General features: G+C 44.9%; 1 protein-coding gene across 11 annotated transcripts in view; it reads right to left on the bottom strand.

Moving 5' to 3' along the window:
* Positions 1-17,419, bottom strand: part of LOC307179548 (zinc finger protein 551-like) — a 64,787-nt gene that overhangs the window by 14,374 nt on the left and 32,994 nt on the right. For 7 of the 11 annotated variants that reach the window (XM_079908840.1, XM_079908843.1, XM_079908839.1 and 4 more), the window contains one exon: positions 1,338-1,566. In XM_079908840.1, coding sequence (XP_079764966.1) covers positions 1,562-1,566 — 5 coding nt within the window. In that variant the 3' untranslated portion in view covers positions 1,338-1,561. Of the gene's footprint in view, positions 1-1,337; positions 3,151-17,419 lie in introns of those variants that run through there. The other 4 variants (XR_013825423.1, XR_013825424.1, XR_013825425.1 and 1 more) reach the window with 1 other exon arrangement.

The raw sequence follows: 17,419 nt of genomic DNA, 5'->3' as shown, positions 1-17,419 counted from the left end.
TTGGCAAGTAGGTATCTAAGCTGTGGACCTGGCATAGAGGGATCCACACACTCATGCCAGACTATTCCACTGGTGTGGCCAAGGTCACAAAAGTCTCAATACCAGGGCCCTGGGGTCATCAAGCATACTCCCTCTTCAAGTACGCATAATCCTTGAGACTGGATCCCACAGCCCATGCCTATGGTGGTCACCACCTCACTGTCCCACACCCCAGACTTCCAGACCTGTGTATTTAGCTGCTCACTTAATGCTTCCACTTAATGCTCTAGGAAACATCTCAGAAGCTCCTGATATCTCTGGGGAATATTACTCCTACTACCAACTTCCTCATCTCTGTTGATAGAGCTTCTATTCCCACACCTGCTAAAAAGACAAAACAAACAAACAAAAAAAACAACCCTAGGAATATCCCTGAGTCCTGTTTTACTCCCTCATGGTTCACATCAGAAAATATAGTTGTCACTTTTAAAAACACACATCCAGAATCCAATCATACCTCCTAAACCATGACTCTGGTCCACTGACTCTCACCTGGATTATGGCAGTAGCCTCCAAACCCATCTTCCTTACTCCTTCCTCTAACCCACAGTCTATACTTCATGCAACAGCCAGATGTAGCCAGTTAAGACGTTGGTAATACTACCTCCCTCCTCTGATCGAAACCTCCCATCAATCACCAACTTCTCAGCAGTCATTCCAGTCCTAATTACTGTCCCCTGATCTTTATTCCCACCTGAAAGAAAGGGGACTTTTCCTTTCCTGGAAATTCCCAGTTAAGTTTTACCTCAAGCATGTGCTACCAGTTTCTAGAATAACTTTTCACACCTGTTTACAATGGTTGCCAGAAACGGAAACACCTTCACATAACCCTGGCCTTAGGGTTTCTCCAGGGCTTCCAGACCCCAAACTGGGGGCACGGCACTTACGAGTCGCAAGAAACCACAATCCAGAGAACATGTGGGTGGAGGTCAGAGACAGTGAGGGAATGGGGCACCCTCCACTTGGCTGTGTTGTTTCCAAAAAGCGCCTCTGCAGCCGTGGGAAACATGGAAAAAGCCAAGTCTTGAGGAATGAGTCTATGACGGGGTTCGATGGGCTCAGACCTCCCTATACCCCTGCCTGACCCTGAAGACTGGGACTCAGGGTAGCTATTCAACCTGTTCGTCAGTGATCGGTTCTCCTTTTAACAGGTGTCCCTCCGCCTGTCACCCTTGCCCACGCCCCACCACCATCCCGGACACCGCGGCCTGGGCTGCGGGCACGTGAGCAAGCGCCCCGCACTCGGGGCTTTAGTCTGGCGCGGTGAGGGCGGTGAGGGCCGGAGGACGAGCGTTTACCTGAGGCAGGTTCCTCAGCGCCGCCGCCGCCATCGGACTCTGTGGGCGGAGCGGGGCCGGGAGAGGCGGGACGCAGGGACGGCGGACCCTCTCCTGGGCCTGGCACGGGGCCCCCGGGCGGCCTCGCCGAATTTCAGACCCGCCTCTATGCCGCGGAGACAGCCCCTCCTCTCGGACCTTCTCAATTCCGTCACCTCGAGATGGACCCACAATTCCCAAATCTCTCACACTGGTCAAACAAAACCAAGAGTAGCTAACATGGCCGCTGTGAAAAGGAAGCCAGAAGTTCCGCCCTGACATCATGCGGCCTCCTGTCTCTAAGCGTTCATTGGGTAGCGTTCCTGCCGCTCGATACTGAGCATTCTGGGTAATGTAGTCCCAACAGATCCACACACTGAGGAGACTGGACTTCCTGCTAGAAAGGACTAGCTTTGCCAGGAGGGGAGTTGGGAAAAGATATATCCAGGTGAGCTTCACCCCACCTTTAAAGGTATCATGATCCTATTTTTGCCAAATGCTCTCTGCAACTGATCACCCAAGTGTTTGGAGACATATAATTTCGTACTCGGTGAAGATTGGCATGCTCCCAGAAGCTAAAAATACTATTTCAGGGAATTCCCGGGAGGTCCAGTTGTTAGGACTCTGGCTTTCACTGCTGAGGGCACGGGTTCAATCCCTGGTGGGGAAACTAAAATCCCGCAAGCCGCGGGGCACGGCACGGGGGTGGGGGTGGGGTGGGGGTGCGGTGAGGGAGGGTGGGGAAGAGAGATTCAAACAAACAATTTCAGATGCCCCCAAAGGCTACAAAACCAAACGAACATATTTTTATAGAATCAGACACAAAATGTGTTTGTTAGCGGAAGCTAATAAACATTATCTTATTTCAATTCAAATTCATGCACTCCAAAGCATAAAGTTAGTTTTCCAGTCTATGTACATTTGGTCAGGGGCAAGAGAGAAAATACTCCAGATCGTGTTCTGTCAAGGAAGACAGAGGAAGTATATTGGGCCACCCTCAATCAGGAGTACAAAAATAGATCTAACAGAGCCTCTCCTTGACTAAACTTTAGTCAGGACCCTCTAAGCTTTTTTTCTTTATTTATTTTATTTTATTTTTTATTTTATTAGACCCAGTCTTTGGGCCTTGTCCTGAAGAGCAAGAATTCTGCTAAGTGGGTTTGGCAAGAATTTCCCATCCTAAATGTCTGATAGCCACTGATATCTGATGAAATTTCCTCATCCCTCACCATCACACAGGTAATAACTGATCACACTGACCTACACCTTCTGGAAGAATTGTTTAGGTCAGTTTAGGAAGAATTTCCCTGCTCTCTTAGTAATTTTTTATCCACTGACACCACCGCCCTTCCTCCTTGGCTACAAATCCCAACTTTTTTACAAGCGTCTGAGTAATTTTTCTTTAACAGATCAGTCTGTGGTTTCCAAAGAAAACATCTCTCCTGCCTTTAGAGTCAATTATTCTGTCTAATACATTGAACAACACTTTTAACCATTTAATATCTCTTACTTGATACACTGACATATATTCAGTTCCTTTTAGGAATCTACCATCAATCTCAAAAAGAGGACAATGAGAAACATGCTACTTTTACTGTACAATGGCTGCAGTGTTCACAGTTGGAGGATGTATACAAAGGGTACTCTTGCCCTGGAGATACTGGGAGTATCTTAAATTTACGATTTCATTGCTGGGAAATGCTTATCATTTCTTTTTTGATGCAGGGACTGTTTGCATGAAGAACTGATGTTATCTCAGAAAAATAGTTGTAAAATGCAAATTACAAACAGCTATTCATAATGTCTATGTAGTGATTCAAAGTAGTAGCAGAAATAGTTTTGGTGAAACATCAGTGGATGATGGAAAAAGGTCAGGCCTCAGAGTTTTAGATGTGATGTCTGAGAAGACATAGAATTAAGCTGAGCCTATGACTACATGACTAGAATGGTCACTCTGAAGGTTTTATCTCCAAAATATGACTCTTCTTCATTCTTTTTTTAAATACTACCATTATTCTTTTTTTTTAATTAATTAATTAATTTTTTGTCTGTGTTAGGTCTTCGTTGCTGTGTGTGGGCTTTCTCTAGTTGCGGTGAGCGGGGGCTAATCTTCGTTGCAGTGTGTGAGCTTCTCATTGCAGTGGCTTCTTTTTGTTTCGGAGCACGGGCTCTAGGAGCATGGGCTTCAGTAGTTGCAGCATGCAGGCTCAGTAGTTGTGGCGCATGGGCTTAGTTGCTCCATGGCATGTGGGGTCTTCCCGGACCAGGGATCAAACCTGTGTCCCCTGCACTAGCAGGTAGATTCTTAACCACTGTGCCACCAGGGAAGTCCTGATTCTTTTATTCTTGAAATTTTTGAGCAATACCAGCATGGAAGGAGAGAGTTAAAGGAGACATTCAGAGTAACCAGAGTTGTAAAAATATACAGGGAAGCTGAGATGTCATATTTAGTCCCTGGTCTCACTAATGATCAATGAGCAAACAGTTGGTTTTAGGTATTTACTGTAGGTACATGGGAGACATTGGGTCATAACAGAGACAAAGAACCCTGAATTCATAGGAATTACATTGTACTCAAGGAAGAAAGACCAGAAACAGAAAAGACTAATTGTATAATATGTTATAATGTGGCAGACAAATTGGGAGAAGAAGGCAAGGTGAGTATCCTGAGAAGTACAGTATGGAGTATAATATTACACAGCACAGAAAGGGAAATATTTTTAATAAGAGGGCCTTTGAGAAAACACTCGAAGGACGTAAGAGATGAGCCCGCTGGGTACTTCTGCAATAAATTTTGGGGAGAAGAAGCAGGTGACCAGGCTGTTCAGTGGGTGGAGGCTTCACAGGTCTCCTCAGCAGTGCAGAGTGAAGGACACCAGCCCAGCTGGCCATTCCTCTCCTTTGCTCACTGCAGAGACACTCAGGGCATGTGGGTAGAAAGTCTTGGCTCTGCCTCTCAGAGCTTGAAAATTTCCACTATGTTGAACTGGGGCCTGAAACCAGGCATGTTCACCTTTCCTAGAACCCTGATTTTCAGACTTTGATCCCAGGACCTTCACCATCAGTGTCACCAGGGGACTCATTAAAAATGCACATGGGGCTTCCCTGGTGGCGCAGTGGTTGAGAGTCCACCTGCTGATGCAGGGGACACGGGTTCGTGCCCTGGTCCGGGAGGATGCCAAATATCGCGGAGCGGCTGGACCCGTGAGCCGTGGCCGCTGGGCCTGCGTGTCCGGAGCCTGTGCTCCACAACGGGAGAGGCCACAACGGGAGAGGCCACAACAGTGAGAGTACCACAAAAAAAAAGAGGAAAAAAATGCACATGCTCAATTCTGAACCCAGACCTGAATGAGGCACTCTGTGGGCCAGACCAAAGAATTTGTGTTTTAACAAGCTTCCAAGTGATAATGATACATGCTCAAGAAATATGTATCATTCTGCTGTGTATTCTGCAGAGACATATACCTGCATTTCTTGCAATTTACAGGTGTTCTGTCTAAATATGTAGGATTTTTTAGCTGAAGTTGGAAAAAAAACTGGATCAGTACATATTTGATTCCTAATATAAGAAAAGTATAAAATGTTTTGTAGTGTTTATGAAGATGTCCTACACTATATACAATTATAAAATAGAATGTCATAAGTGTCAGATAATTAAACCTCTTGGAGGAAAAACAAAGCTTGTAGTATAGGATCAGTTTAGGATTGCTTCTGCACATGGATTGCTATCTGTGTGTTATCTATATGTTAAAATATAGTCCTATACAAGCTGCTTTTCTTAGTAAAAATAAAGTCATATTTCATATAAAGATATGCACTTTGCTTTTCTCACTTAACTGTGTATCTTGGAGGACTTACCTGGTGGCGCAGTGGTTAAGAATCCACCTGCCAGTGCAGGGGACACGGGTTCGAGCCCTGGTCCGGGATGATCCCACATGCCGCGGAGCAGCTAAGCCCGTGTGTCACAACTACTGAGCCTGCTGTGTTCTAGAGCCCACGAGCCACAACTAATGAACCCGCATGCCACAACTGCTGAAGCCCGTGCGCCTAGAGCCCATACTCCACAACGAGAAGCCACCACAATGAGAAGCCCGCTCACTGCAAGGAAGAGTAGCCCCCGCTCGCTGCAACTATAGAAAGCATGAGCGCAGCAACAAAGACCCAACGCAGCCAAAAGTAAATAAATAAAAAAATTTATTTAAAAAAAAAAAGCAGGGAAAAGAGATGAGACTCCATATGTAAGAGCATTTATACTATTAAAACAAAACAAAATTATGTATCTTGGAGCAATCCTTTTGTGAGAACTTGCTGTGAGGCATGATGCCCTTAATGTTCCTGCCCACCTCAGATTACTGATTTACTCAAAAACATGTAAGGGGTCTGGGACAATCTACTGTGTGGGATTTACTATATTTTGTAGCTTTGATAACAGAGTGAAGTGGAATTTGTCCTGTAATTGGAGAAGCTTTTCATGCTGTTTTTTTCTCTTATGACCAGTGGTTCAAAACTGAGTGTGAGATCATCACATTGAGTGGCCTGGAGTTATGTTTCCCAAACTCCGGGCGGATAAGAATAACCTGATGATATTTTGAAGAGAACATTTCAAGCCTCTCATATTGGAGCATGATAAAGAGGAGACCCCTTCAAAGGCTCCTAGAAAGCTCTGGTTGGTGACTGGTTGCTAGAGGAACCAATTTTGTGATTAGAGTTTGGAACTGTCAGCCCTCTCTCCCCCCACTTCCTGGAAGAGAACCTGGAGTTTCAGTTAAACTCCAATGGTCAGTGATTTAATCACTCATGACTAGATAACAAAGCCTCCATAAAACCCCTAAAGGATGGGGTTAAGAGAACTTCCTAGTTGGTAAGCAAGAATGCATCAATGGGCTAGGAGGGTGCGCATACCAAGCTTCTCAGGGCAGAAGCTTCTGCTTTGGGACCTTCCTAGACATTGTCTTCTGTACTTCATTGTCTGGTCTGTTCATTTGTATGCTTTGAAATAGCCTTTGTAATAAACAGATTAGTAAGTAAAAGTGTTTCCTTGGCGCTCCGTGAGCTATTCTAGCAGATTATCAAAACCGAGCTAGGGTGGTCATGGGAACCCCCTGATTTGTAGTCAATTTGGACAGAAGTGTGGGTAACCTAGGGATCCACCTTGGATTGGGCAGTCTTGTAGGATGGAGCCCTTAAGCTGTGGGGTCTGTGCTAAGTCTGAGCACCTAGTTTCAGAACTGAATTAAATTGTAGGACACCCAGTTGGCGTGTGCAGAGAATTGGTTGGTGTTAAAAACCCCACATATTTGAAACTCCAATTTCAGTGACCATCAGAGAGTTCACACAGGAGAAAGACCTTATAAGTGTGACCAATGTGGGAACGCCTTTAGCCACAGCTCCAACCTCACTCAACACCAGAGTTCATAAAGGATTGGGCCTTATGGGTGTGTTAAATGTGAGGAAGCCATAAGCCAAAGGCCTTACCTTCTTGATTACCACAAAATTCACACAGGAAAAGCAACTTAGACATGAAGAAACGTCATATGTCCTCCTTCAGTATAACAACACTCAAGGAGGTGCCTTTTGAGGGTGCCGTCTGCCTGAAGTGAACCTCATACATCCAAACATCAACATAAATTTCAGATATGTGGAAGGCGCACTTCATGTTTTAACCTTCCAGGTTACTGGAGCTCTTATCAGATTACTGTCCTGTCAGATCTAAGGCAGAAGCCATTCACCTCCACCACCTGGCAGGTGCCCAGATTGTACATCATGTACCCACCCCAGTGTGTTTGGGGCAGGAAACCTCAGTGTCTTCTCATTCTCTCAGGGACTTCATGAGAAGCTGGAGTACTCTCCTTTCTCTCTGATTAGTTAGAGCAGGGGCTTGACCCAGTTGTGACCAAGAGGACTCCATCTGAGCTCTGCTGGTGACTTGTAAAGATGGACTACCTTTTCTGGGGATTTTGTTGGTCTCACATGACTCTTGTGATGGAATTTCCAGCCTCCAAGTCACTGACCCAGGAACAGCTGCCTACATTGTTCTGGTTTTCTGCTATAACAAAGACATTAAGGTTTCCGTCACCTTTAATCTCAAGGGTTCTGTTCACTTTAAGGGATAGTTTGAAAACAACTGGGTTCTGCCAGAATAAAAGAAACAGATTTTGTGGGATCCTGACCCTCGTGTGCCTCATGGGTGGATGGAATAGTGGCAGTGCTCCTGCAGGTCTGGACCTGCTTTCTTGGTCCTAATTTGGAGGCTGAATGCTAGTATTTTTTGTGGTGACAGAGCTTATCCTGAGGAGGGAGCAGTTGTGACAACCTCCAGTAATTCTGGGAACATGAAATTGTTCTCTTATTCACAGGAGATATTACATCCTGCTCAGCACTAGTGAGGGAAGTCTGTTCCCCAGATCCTGCAGCGGAGCCATGTGCCCTAACATCCAGAATTCTGCATGTGTGGTAGTATCCCTGGTTGAAAGATTATAGGGGGAATGATAATAGTTACAGGAACAGCTGATTAGTAGAGATCACAGGAGACTGCAGCAAACTGGCTGGAATATCCCTCTTTTAAAAGGGTATCCACAGTGTTCCAGGCACCATGGTTTTGAAGGATGAGAAACTGCAGAAATTCTCAGGACCTTCAGAACTGTGTATCTTGTATAGCTGAGGGCCTTCTCAGAAAATAATCTAATGGTTTTATGGATTCCTATAAACAGCCCAGCTTCTCTGGGCTGTTCACCTTAAGGCCATTGCTGCACAGACAGGGAAACAGGGAGGGAATGACGGAAGATCTCTTATTCCGATGATGTGGCCTTTGTGACCCAGCCTGCATTCCTACTGAGTCAGTTGTAAATGGTCTTCATTGCTCACCAATATTTGCTACTACTGAGGCTAGGCACCAATCCCAGGGCATTACAATGGATATGGTGGTGTTAACATAGGTTTGCTTATCTTTATTTTTCTAAAACAGTAAGAATTTTTTTGTTTCTTAACGCTTTTTAGGTACAGTTAATAAACAATAAATTGGGACTTACCTGGTGGTGCAGTGGTTAAAAATCCGCCTGCCAACGCAGGGGAAACAGGTTCGAGCCTGGTCTGGGAACATCCCACATGCCACGGAGCAGCTAAGCGCGTGCGCCACGACTACTGAGCCTGCACTCTAGAGCCCGTGAGCCACAACTACTGAGCCCACGTGCCACAACTACTGAAGCCCACACACCTACAGCCCGTGCTCTGCAACAAGAGAAGCCACTGCAATGAGAAGCCTGTGCACTGCAACAAAGAGTAGCCCCCACTCACGGCAACTAAAGAAAGCCCATGTGCAGCAACAAAGACTTAAAATAGCCACAAAAAAAATAATAAATTGTCCATATTTATACTGTACGATTTGATAAGTTTTGACATTCATATAAACCCATGAGACCATCAAACAATCATGATAATTAAGCTATGCATTACCCAGTATTTACCTCATGCCCTTTAATAATCTCTTTCTCTCTACCCTCCCTGGCCTCCCAGGCAAGCATTGATTTACTCTATAATAAAATATTTTGTATTTTCTATAACTTTATATGAATGGAATTATAAAATGTTTAGTCTTTTTTCCCCCGGGTGTCCTCCTCAGGCAGTGTATTTATTTTGAGATTCAGCAGTGGTTCTTATGTGGGTAGTTCATTCCTTTTATGTTGTTGAGGAGTATATCACTATATACTTGGATATATCACAATTTGTTTATTCCTTCATCTGTTTTTTGGATATCTGAATTGTTTCCAGTTTTTGGCTATATCAAACAAAATTGCTATAGACATTTCAGTACAATTCTTCAATACTGATATATTTCATTTCTCTTGTGCTAATACCTCAGAGCGCGTTAGTTACAGGTTAGATAAATGTATAACTTTTCAAGAAGAATCAAACTGTGACCTAGCACAATTGTTCCCTTTTGTATTCCTGCCAACAGTGAGAGACTTCTAGTTATTCCGTATCTTTGCCAATGGTGTGTATGGCGGGACTTTTTAAATTTTGACCTTCTTCTTTTTTTTTTTTTTGTATGCGTTGGGTCTTCATTGCTGTGCACAAGCTTTCTATAGTTGCGGGACTACTCTTCATCGTGCGGGCTTCTCATTGCCGTGGCTTCTCTTGCAGAGCACCAGCTCTAGGCACGCGGGCTTCAGTAGTTGTGGCACACAGGCTCAGTAGTTGTCACTTGCGGGCTCTAGAGCGAAGGCTTAGTGTTGTGGCGCACGGCCTTAGTTGTTCCACGGCATGTGGGATCTTCCCGGACCAGGGATCGAACCTGTGTCCCCTGTATTGGTAGGTGGATTCTTAACCACTGTGCCACCAGGGAAGCCCCTTGACCCTTTTTTTTTAAAGCTTTTTTTAAAAAAGTTAATTAACTAATTTATTTTTGGCTGCATTGGGTCTTCGTAGCTGCACACGGGTTTTCTTTAGTTGCAGTGAGCTAGAGCTACTCTTTGTTGCAGTGCACGGGCTTCTCATTGCAGTGGCTTCTCGTTGCAGAGCACGAGCTCTAGGCGTGTGGGCTTCAGTAGTTGTGGCACACGGGCTCAGTAGTTGTGGCTTGCAGGCTTTAGAGTGCAGGTTCAGTAGTTGTGGCACACGGGCTTAGTTGCTCCGCGACATGTGGGATCTTCCTGGACCAGGACTCGAAACTGTTTCCCCTGCATTGGCAGGTGGATTCTTAACCACTGTGCCAAAGTTCAATTTTGACCCTTTTAATAAATGTGTGTAACAGTATTTCACTGTAGTTTTAGTTCCACTTCCCTGATGTTTCATGATGTTGAGCATTTTTCATTTGTTAATTTGCCACCTGTATGTCTGGTAAGAATGTTCATATCCTTTGCCTGTTTTTTAAAAATGAATTTTGGCTATTTTTCTTTTCATTAACCAATTAGAAGATAGTGAAACAATAAAGACTTATGTTGCAACTTCATTCTTCAGTGATGTGACTTCTTAACTAAGGAATAATTGTATTTACTATTCTGGAATATTGGAAGATATCTACCCTACCTTATTTATTTATTTATTTATTTTCTTTGGTACATTGCAATGACCACGTATAACTTACAGCTAATTTTAATCTGCATTTTTAATATATTTTCCATTACTTTAAGTCTAAATATTCAACAATACAATAAATAAAGGGGAGTTCCCTGGCAGTCCAGTTGTTAGAACTCCACACTTTCACCATCATGGCCCAGGTTCAATCCCTGGTAGGGGAATTGAGATCCTGCAAACTTCACAGCAAAAAAAAACAAAAAGCAAAAAACAAAAAACCCCAATAAATCAAGCCATACTTTGTAGTGTTGCCAGTTTCTCTGGTGTATATATTCCCATCAATGGCCAATTTAAAACTGTCAATATGAACTCATTGACCATGGAGTTGGAAAAAGTTGCCAGTAGCACACCAATGTAGTCTATTTCCACCATACTAATTCAGTAGCCACAAATAACCTCAAGAATATAGAAAATAATGAAATGTGAAATGATTAGGAAGTGAAAAATTTTCATATATATATTTTTGAACTATAGTTGATTTACAATATTAGTTTCAGGTGAGGGCCAGTGATGTGTTTGGGGTGACATTGATGACCCTGTTAGGGATACCAGAGTGATGGTGCTGCTGTCCATGAGAATACTATTCACAGGAGAGAAGTGAGTTTGCAGGGAAGGCACTGCATGCCCATGGGGAAGGGGCCGGGTTCCTCAGGTTGAAATGTCAAGGTGTGATGGTTCAGCGCTCAGCAGATGATCTCACAGGAGAGGTATCTGGGGGTGTGGCTGGAGTCCCCAGATGTTTCTGTCAGGGAGCGGATACAAGGTAAGTAGGTGAGGGCTTCCCTGGTGGCACAGTGGTTAAGAATCCGCCTGCCAATGCAAGGGACACGGGTTTGAGCCCTGGTCCAGGAAGATCCCACATGCCGCGGAGCAACTAAGCCCGTGCACCACAACTACTGAGACTGTGCTCTGGAGCCCGCGAGCCACAGCTACTGAACCCGCATGCCACAACTACTGAAGCCCACGTGCCTAGGGCCCGTGCTCTGCAACAAGAGAAGCCACCGCAACGAGAAGCCCGTGCACTGCAATGAAGAGTAGCCCCCGCTTGCCGCAACTAGAGGAAGCCCGCATGTAGCAACGAAGACCCAACGCAACCAAAAATAAAAAAATAAAAAATTTAAAAATCTTAAAAAAAACAAAAAACAAAGGAAGTAGGTGAGTTGAATCAGACCAGTGTTCACTAAATCTTCCCTAACTCAGCCACTTGGCAGATGTGTGCCCTTGTCAAAGTCATCCTCTCTCAGCTGCAGCTCCCTCCTTTGAGAAGTGGAAGTAATAAATTTTTCCTCTGCTGGATAATTTGGGGGCTGGTAAATGAGGAACTCCTCAGGAGAGCTCCTCAATGTTAGCTCCCTATGAAAAAAAGGGTGCAGGCAGTTATGGGCTGAATTGTATGTCCCCAAATCCATATGTTGAAGTCTTAACATCCAGTACCCCAGAATGTCATTGTATTTGGAAATAGGGTCTTTAAAAAGGTAAAATAAAGTCGCTAGGGTGGACCCTAATCCAACGTGACTGTTGTCCTTAAAGGAAGAGGAAGTTAGGGACTTCCCTGGTTGTCCAGTGGTTAAGAATCTGCCTTCCAACGCCAGGGACTCGGTTTCAATCCCTGGTTGGGGAACTAAGATTCCATATGCCTCAGGGCAACTACTGAGCCCACATGCCTCAACTAGAGAGAAGTCCACGCACTGCAACTAGAGAAGCCTGCACGCCACAACCAAGAGCCCGCGTGCCGCAGCGAAAGGTCCCGTATGCCACAACTAAGACCCAATGCAGCCAAAGAAAGAAAAGAGGAAGTTAGGATACACACACAGAGAGGGAAGACAATGTAAAGACACAGGGGGAAGATGGCCATATACAAGCCAAGGAGAGCAGCATCAGGAGAAAATGATGCTGTCAACCCCTTGATCTCAGATTTCTAGCCTCCATGTTTGTGAGAAAATGTCTGTTGTTTAAGCTTCCCAGTCTGCGGTACTTTGCTATGGCAACCTTAGCAAACTATTACAGGGGCATCAGCATCCAGGGAGGAGAAGGTCTGAGGGCACCCCAGGGAGGGGGGAGGCTGAGAAGGACACTCAGAGGAGCCTGAGGGAACCAGAAGGAGGGGCTTTCTTGGGGTGGAAACAGGCCAGGAGGGAAGGGGGACACAGTGGGTCAGACTCCCTGAGACACTGGGTTGTGGGCTTGGGATTGATTCCTGGATCCCCACCCCTTGCTGGGGGTTGCAACAAGAGACTCTCCCTCTAACCCCCACCCCAGGTTCAGTTTCCCCCAGTACGAAATGGGGAGAGGGAGCAGACCTGCCTCAGGGGCTGTTGGAGGATGTTTAATAGCTCGTAGGCCTAGGGAAGGGGCTTGGAATGAGGAGCTAGTCTTAGAGTCTTGATCGCCCTGAGGGGAGGGGGGCATAGGGACAGCCGTGCCTTTGGAGAGAGGGGCCGAGTGCCACTGGAGCTGGGGGTTGGGGTGAGGGGGTGGATGGGGTTTACAGCTGGCTCTTACCGAAGCTCTGATCCCCAGTGGACAGTCCCCAGGCGGTGATGGGGGGATGCATGCATGACCTACCTGCCCAGGCACCACCAAGAAGAATTTGAACACCTTCAGATGGATTGTATCCAGCTTCTACCCTCCATGCAATTTGACTATGTTTTAGTTATTGTCTGTTTTCAGGCTGGATTAAACCATTTCTCTGCTGAAAAGCTACAGTCCTTGAAAAAAAAGCTGACTGATTTTGTTTCCAACTTGGGTTATCCCAATGTTTATATCAAGTGACTGTGTCACATGGGAATCATTGTAAAAGAACCCTGTAAGGTGTTTCCCCTGACTCAAAAACTACACTGTCCATGTTATCGACAATCTTCTGGAAAAGTCAAAAGGATCAATGGCATTCTTAAATTAAAATCAACAATACTTTCAGAAACTCTTGAGCTCCCTGACCAAAGGTACTCCCACTAGCCCTTACACTCACGTAGTCCACTGACAAATCAGTTATCCCCTATGAATTACTAACTGGAAGGCCCATGTGTCTAGGGATTTCACCTCCAATACTAGACTCTGCCCTGCTATATGCAGACATGGCAAAATATTCCAATGAACTCATGTATTACACCCAGTCCCAATCACCAACTCGTTAAGGCCACCTCCTGAAAATATCTTTTAAACAGCTACTTCGTGATATTCAGCTAGTAGATTTCATCTATTGGAAGAGACATCAGAGAATAACTACTCTTGAACCTCTTTGGAAGGGACACTTCGGGTTCTGTTGACAAGTGGAGCAGTGAAACTCCAGGGAGTCACTCATTGGGTTCACATTTCACAACTAAAGAAAAGATTCCGAATTCCACACAATTGGCAGGCTACTCCCATATGGGACTTCAAAAGGAGGATTCTCAGAGAACCTCCAGAAGTAGGTTTCCTACGGAGGCACAATCATGATTTCTCAAGTATATCCTGCTCTCTCAGGGAAACATTAACCACATTCCAGATGGTGTCATGAGATATGGAGTCTCTGCATGAATCAGGAATTTCTCACATACCGTGTTATCTACCATCATCTACAAGAGTGCACTATAGAAATGCCCATAGCTCTGCAATGTGAAGAGGCAACATGAGGTCTCCAGAAGGCAGCTGGAAGAGCAGACGAAAGACAGAAATACGGTCCGTAATTGTACTATAAAGATTAGTATCATAACTGTATCAAAACTTGAACTTTATCCTTGAGGTGTCCACTGAATAATAAAAGAAACAAAGAGATATGATATGACTGGCATTCAGGATTTTGTCCTGAACTCAGTGAGGAACACTTTCTCATCATTTGCCAGGAATAAATCCACATAAAGATTTCAAGTCTTGGAACACAATCTAGATGGCATATCATTCTCCCATGTTCTCTTTTTTTTTTGGCAGTACGCGGGCCTCTCACTGTTGTGGCCTCTTCCGTTGCGGAGCACAGGCTCCGGACGCGCAGGCTCAGCGGCCATGGCTCACGGGCCCAGCTGCTCCGCGGCATGTGGGATCTTCCCGGACCGGGGCACGAACCCGTGTCCCCTGCATCGGCAGGCGGACTCTAAACCACTGCGCCACCAGGGAAGCCCCTCCCATGCTCTCTTTTGTGGAAGTTTAATATAGGGCCAATACACACATTGAAAAAATTATCTGTGACCATGGATCAGGGAGACAGCGAGCAAATATACAGTGCAAAGCAAAAGAGAGTCACTAAACGGACAGAGTGGAGAGGAGGGAGAGAGAGAAAGAATCATTTCAGAAATTGCACATAAGAAAAAAGAAAAGGAAGTGGCACAATTCTGGAAAATAAGAGACTGCTAGAGTTACAGATGTGACTTTTGAATATGGAAAGCTTACAAAAAGCTTACAAAATATTATAGTTTCTTCAAGGTATAAGAGAAGCAATTCATCAGAAAGAATGGAGGGGAGGGAGGAGCTATAAAGAGAGAAACTGGGACTTCCCTGGCAAGTCCGGTGGTAAGGAACTCACCTTCCAATTCAGGGGACGTGTGTTCAATCCCTGCTCAGGAAACTAAGATCCCACATGGTGCAGGGCAACTAAGCCTGCGCTCCACAACTACTGAGCTCGCACACCTCAACCAGAGAAACTGTGTGCCACAAACTACAAATCCCACGCGCTCTGGAACCCACGCACCACAACTATAGAGTCCATGCACCCTGGAGCCTGTGCGCCACAACTAGAGAAGTGAAAAACCCACATGCCACAACTAAAGAGAACCCCTTGTGCAGCAACGAAAGATCCCGCACGCCTCAACGAAGATCCCACATGCCGCAACTAAGAACCAACACAGCCAAAAAAAAAAAAAAAGGACTTCGCTTTCCAACTCAGGCGGTGTGGTTTCGATCCCTGGTCAGGGAGCTGAGATCCCACATACTTCGTGGCTAAAAAAGTGAAACATAAAACAGAAGCAGTATTGTAACAAATTCAATAAAGAATTTAAAAATGGTCCACATCAAAAAAATCTTAAAAAAAATGAGAAACTAAAATCTAGATTCAAGAAAATCCAGATTCTGAGACAGATGGGACAGTAGGATACGTCTTCAACAATGACAATTAAGGACAGACATAAATGCAGGTCAGGAATTGAATGTAAGTTCATTTTCTAACAAAATTGTAATGAGATGGACTTCCAAAGAGAATCATCAAAATAGAATTCCTATAAAGGTTTAGTTTTCTAAGCCGGCAAGCTTGGTCTATGAGCCCTGACATAAAGAGAGTTGACAGGAGCAGTGCATGAATGCAGTGGATTCACAAAGAAAATATTTTCAGAAAGAGTAGTTACAGGAACGGCCAGGCAGCCAGGCACTGCTGTGCTCCGTGCTGGGGTGTTACTCTCTGAATCTCAGTCCATGTTGGGCTATAAGCCTGGCATTCCCCCCCCCATCAGGACATCTGAGGTTCTATTACTGTGCGGAAGAGATGGCAGGGCTATGCACTGGGGATCTGAATGCATGTGACTAGAACCCTCCTGCACCTTCCTTCTAGAATCATGACCTTATATCCTAAATCTCTTCTTAGATTCAGAGGACATCAGGGATGATAATTAGTTAACAAACAGCTTACTCCATTTGGATTTCAATCTAGAACTATTTTAATGGTTCTGCCTACTGTGAAGAGTTAAGAAAAAGTAACGAACTCTTCCCCCTGATACCCCACAATCTAAAGGAGGAGAATATGGATTGTGCCTAAAACCTTTTCTCAAGTTACTAACTGAAGGAAATTTTCATTACAAACCTATCTTCCACATTGATTCTCAGCCAGAGTCCAAAATGAAAGAAGAGCCACTCACACTCATTATGTGCTTTCCATGTTTCTAAGCATACATATTTTTCCCATTTGACTATGTAAAATCTGCTCCTAAGAAGTATGATAATTCATATTTTTGATAGGTTTCATCTCATTTAATTAGTTAAAAGATTTTGAGAAGTAGGTATGTAAATATTCATTTTTGTGCACATGAGAAAAGAATAAGGAAGGAAGGAGGGAAGAAAAAAGAAGAGAATAAAAACTTAAAGATGGGTGGTATCAGGTTGACATTTCCGGTGGGACCAAAGTGAGGCGGTGGGGCAGGGGCTGGTACCTCTCGCAGCTATCATGGCATATGCCGGCCTCACCGTGCCTTTCATCATGATGAGCATGTTCTGGGGCTTGGTCGGCTTCCTGGTGCCCTGGTTCATCCCTAAGTGTCCCAACCAGGGAGTTAACATCACCATGTTGGTAATCTGTTCAGTTTGCTGCTATCTCTTATCACAAAGAGACCTCCTCTAGACACAAAATCACCTCCATACCCAGACCACTCTCCTTGACTTGCCCACTTTGGCCATCAGCTGCCTTAAATGTTCACACCACATTTGAATATATTATTCTACAATGCAGCATTTTTTCTTGTCACACTTCGATGAATGATGTGCTTATTTAATCTAAACTGTGTTGCCTCTATAAAATGGTTTTTTTTAATTTTATTTTACCATTACTTTTTTTTTTTTTTTTTTTTTTTTTTTGCTGTACACGGGCCTCTCACTGTTGTGGCCTCTCCCGTTGCGGAGCACAGGCTCCGGACGTGAAGGCTCAGCGGCCATGGCTTCAGGGGCCCAGCCACTCCGTGGCACATGGGATCTTCCCAGACCGGGGCACAAACCCGTGTTCCCTGCATCGGTAGGCGGACTCTCGACCACTGCACCACCAGGGAAGCCCCTACTTTCTTTTTTATTTATTCATTTTTTTGGCTGCATTGGGTCTTCATTGCTGCACACAGGCTTTTTCTAGTGCAGCAAGCAGGGGCTCTGCTTTGTTATGATGCACAGGCTTCTCACTGCAGTGGCTTCTCTTGTGGAGCATGGGTTCTAGGTGCGCAGGCTTCAGTAGTTGTGGCACATGGGCTTCAGCAGTTGTGGCACACGGGCTTAGTTGCTCCATGACATGTAGCATCTTCCCAGGCCAGGGATCGAACCCGTGTCCCCTGCAC

Source organism: Stenella coeruleoalba (assembly GCF_951394435.1).
Source record: "Stenella coeruleoalba genome assembly, chromosome: 20".
Lineage (NCBI taxonomy): Eukaryota > Metazoa > Chordata > Mammalia > Artiodactyla > Delphinidae > Stenella > Stenella coeruleoalba.
The sequence above is the reverse complement of the archived record's forward strand: the minus strand, read 5'-3'. Positions and strand labels throughout refer to the sequence as shown.